We start from the raw sequence: 3636 nt of genomic DNA on the forward strand, positions 1-3636 counted from the left end.
ATTTTGAATAACTAATATAGGTTCTAGTTTTGGTGAGAATTTCGGTTCTAGGTATGGTAGCACCTTTGTAATCACGTGCCATTTATCCTATTATTCTATATATGTCATTTAGAGATGAAGATCCCAACATAAAAATGATCCGTATAAAATGGTCCAAATTATAATGATGTGCGTACTGGAGTGAACCACATCAACCGTTTTGTAAAATAACAATAAATATTAATGAAATTAATAATAATAATAATATTAATGGACAAGGAAAAATACAAAGTTATTAAATTCTTATATTCAAACTAACCAGCAGTTCCTATATAAAGGGAAAACGCTTTACACATGTTGTCAATATTTCTACTTTCTGTTCTAAATACTTCTTCTAGCAGCTTCAATGGGTGTCGTACGGACAGACGAGAGTCGGAGAGCTGAGATCGAGGAGTTCCGGCGGATGCTGCTATCCTGCTCCGGCGTTGTCCTCAAGGTTACAACCGAAGAAGAGTACAACCGCCGGCAAGTGCCAGCAGCTAACAGAAACGAATACACAGCAGATCAGAAGCTTGTATGCGTCACAAGCGGCGTCTCTTTCCTTGGAATCGCTATTGTGAAGAAATTATTACTCAGAGGCTATTCCGTTCGGATCATCGTCGATAACGAAGGTAAAAAATAAAAATAGTGCTTTAAATTTGTCTAATGATTTATTCCATGAGATATTCGTGCATCTATATATCTACTATATTAACTGGAAATTTTGATGAATTAACTGGAAGTATTTGGAATTACAGAAGATATTGAGCGATTGAGGGAGATAGAAATTACAGAGGAGGCAGGAGGAAGATCGAACATTACAAGCAACAATCAGATCGGAGTTGTTCAGGCGAATTTCAACGAACGTGGAAGCTTAATGGAAGCTTTCGATGGATGTTGTGCTGTATTTCATACGGCGGCTTTCATTGATCCGAGTGGACTCTCCGGCTACTCAGTGAGTCTCTTATTCTCTTTCCATATCGTTTTCCGATCACGTAGAGACAAAGTCACTGTCGTAGCAGGTCGCTGACAATAATCAATTTTCCACGGAAAAATCAATGCAGACAGCATGTGTTGGTGCAAGATCTGAATGGGTTGTATTTTATTATTGAAAATTCCATATCATTTTTGGCTTTTCGTGAATTATTTTATTTTTTTCATTGTTTCTAGAACCTTTTTCTAAATATACACATTATTGAAAATTCTATATCAGAATTATTCTATTTTTTTTCTTTGTTTCTAGAACCTTTTTCTAAATATACATATTATTAAAATATAATAGCTATTATATGGTCTAGAATCTTTTAATATCTGCTTCTGTTCAAAAGATCTTTTAGTTTAGCAGTATTAGATATTCTTAGATTCAAGTTTTGTGATATAAATGAAATTACAAATAGACTGTTTTTTTTTCTTTCATTTATTACTATCTCATTATAAATTAAAATTAATGTAAACATATATTTTGAACAATCGAGCTGATAAATGATTACAAAATTGATAGAAAATAATGGCGGAAGTTGAAGCAAGAGCAGCAGAAAATATAGCGGAAGCCTGTGCTGCCACGTCATCAGTTAGGAACTATGTGCTTACATCTTCTCTATTGACATGCATTTGGAGAGACATTTCCAATAGCAGCCTTTCTCCTGTAGTAGATCACAATACATGGAGTGATGAATCCTTTTGCAAACGCAAAAAGGTTAATATTGATGTTTTTACAATCAGATATTTGATTTTATTTTATGAAAAATGTGTAGAAGATAATTATTTATTGGAAATATATTGTAGTTATGGTATGCTTTGGGGAAGTTGAAAGCAGAACACGTGTCATGGAAAATAGCCAAGGAAAAAGGGTTGAAAATGGCGACAATATGCTCTGGTCTTGTAACTGGACCACGTTACTTTTGTGCAAATCCATCATCCACCATAGCATACCTCAAAGGTGAGTTGACTCAGTTATATCTTGGGTTGATTCCGATTTTATTGAATAACGAAATAGTAAAATATTATTATTTATTTGTGTATTATAAAAGTTTACGTTTATTTTTTTAGGGTTAATAAAGATCTTATTATATTTTGAAAATTCAAAAATACTTTTCTTATTCTGAATAGTATATTATGGAAGCTTTAAATCAAAACTTTTTTCAATATAACTATTACATTTTTATGTTTTTGATAGAAGCTTTGTCAATCATCTTTTTTCTGTTTTTATTAATTTATTAATTATCTAGATAAAATTTAATGACATTAAATTATAAATTAGAAAATTAGAAAATGAAAAAAAAAATGTATGAATATAATATCAACAAACCACAATCTACTTAAAATGTTAATACACTTAATTTCTATTTATTAACTTTATTTTCAATAAGAGAAAAAGGTAATATTTTATTTGTGTTTTATTTATTTTCATTTTCATTTTATAATAGTAAGAAAATTATATATGATCTTACATAATAGAATTTGTTCTATAGGCTGATACCTATGCATTATCGAATGCTAAAAATTAAATAAATTATATATTATTTATTTATAATAAGCTGATGAAAAAGAAGTCATACTATTATAGAGATACTTTGAAGTTTTTAGGTTGTTGAATTGGAATTGAGGTGTTAAAAAAAGAGCTCCAGTATTTTGATTGAATATTATGGATAATCTGAGTACAAAGAGTGAAATTTATATTTTGATAGAATAATTAAAATTACCCTTTTGAAAGTACGATGATATAATAAACATATAAATGAAAGTACTTTATAGTTTTTATATTTAGCCCTTTAAATATTTCATAAACATAGCTGATGTTAATAAGAATTTGTAGGTGGTCAAGATATGTATGACTACGGTTTATTAGCCACTGTTGACGTTGATAAATTAGCAGATGCACATGTATATGTATACGAGGAAATGAACAAAAGTGGTGGTGGGAGGTACGTTTGCTATGACAAAGTCGTTTGTAGCCCAAACGAGGTTCAAAGTTTAGAAGAGGAAACAGGGGTTCATATAAACACGTCTTCAAATGATTTTGAATTCCGATTTGTTTTGTCAAACAGAAAGCTTGATCGATTATTGTCCCAAGTGTATAGATGTTCAAATTTAAATTAGCTAGTTAATATTAGATCTAATCAAATGAAAATTACCCAAAAATGGGTCGGGTTGTTGATTATCATGTCTAAATAGGTAATTTTTTTTTGCAAACGATCAACTAGAGCATCTTTTCTCCCTGAAATATGATATATTATGTTTTTATTGACAGAAGAGTATGTTAAATATATATAGTTACATAAATTAGGGTAGTATGATAGAATTATGGCACTACCATCATGATATAATGTTGAATAAAACAATTTAGAAGAATAGAAGATGTTAGGATTAAGGGTTTGTTCGGCACGCAGCGTTTAGAAGCTTCTGACGTCTAGTTTTTAAGAAAACGCTAATAAAAAAGAAAAAACCTTGTTCATGAGCGTTTAGCTTTTAACCTAAACAAAACGCTCCAAAATCAAAAGTAGCTTTCAACAAAACGCTCTAAAATCAAACGCTACCCGCTACCAACTAGTTTTGCCGAACATACCCTAAGGCTACTTTTAGAAGTAACAAAGATGTTAGGATTAAGGCTACTTCAAA

The 3636-nt window shown here is 30.6% G+C and overlaps 1 protein-coding gene across 1 annotated transcript; it reads left to right on the top strand.

Moving 5' to 3' along the window:
* Window positions 1-330: 330 nt before the first annotated feature.
* Window positions 331-3210, top strand: LOC145093430 (cinnamoyl-CoA reductase-like SNL6). Its single transcript, XM_079031555.1, has 5 exons — window positions 331-650; window positions 777-973; window positions 1520-1714; window positions 1804-1957; window positions 2834-3210. The coding sequence occupies exons 1-5, from the start codon at window positions 386-388 to the stop codon at window positions 3115-3117; spliced, it is 1095 nt and encodes a 364-aa protein (XP_078887681.1). The 5' UTR covers window positions 331-385; the 3' UTR covers window positions 3118-3210.
* Window positions 3211-3636: the final 426 nt, after the last annotated feature.

The sequence above is a fragment of the Lactuca serriola genome, chromosome 3 (assembly GCF_051521515.1).
Source record: "Lactuca serriola cultivar US96UC23 chromosome 3, Lser_US96UC23_V15, whole genome shotgun sequence".
Lineage (NCBI taxonomy): Eukaryota > Viridiplantae > Streptophyta > Magnoliopsida > Asterales > Asteraceae > Lactuca > Lactuca serriola.

What these genes read in the sequence shown, in the direction of transcription:
- LOC145093430 (XM_079031555.1), top strand. Translation starts at nt 386, where the DNA reads ATGGGTGTCGTACGGACAGACGAGAGTCGGAGAGCTGAGATCGAGGAG. An exon ending in CCTTTTGCAAACGCAAAAAG is followed by an intron (nt 1,715 to 1,803) that starts GTTAATATTGAT and finishes AATATATTGTAG; the next exon opens with TTATGGTATGCTTTGGGGAA. An exon ending in CACCATAGCATACCTCAAAG is followed by an intron (nt 1,958 to 2,833) that starts GTGAGTTGACTC and finishes AAGAATTTGTAG; the next exon opens with GTGGTCAAGATATGTATGAC.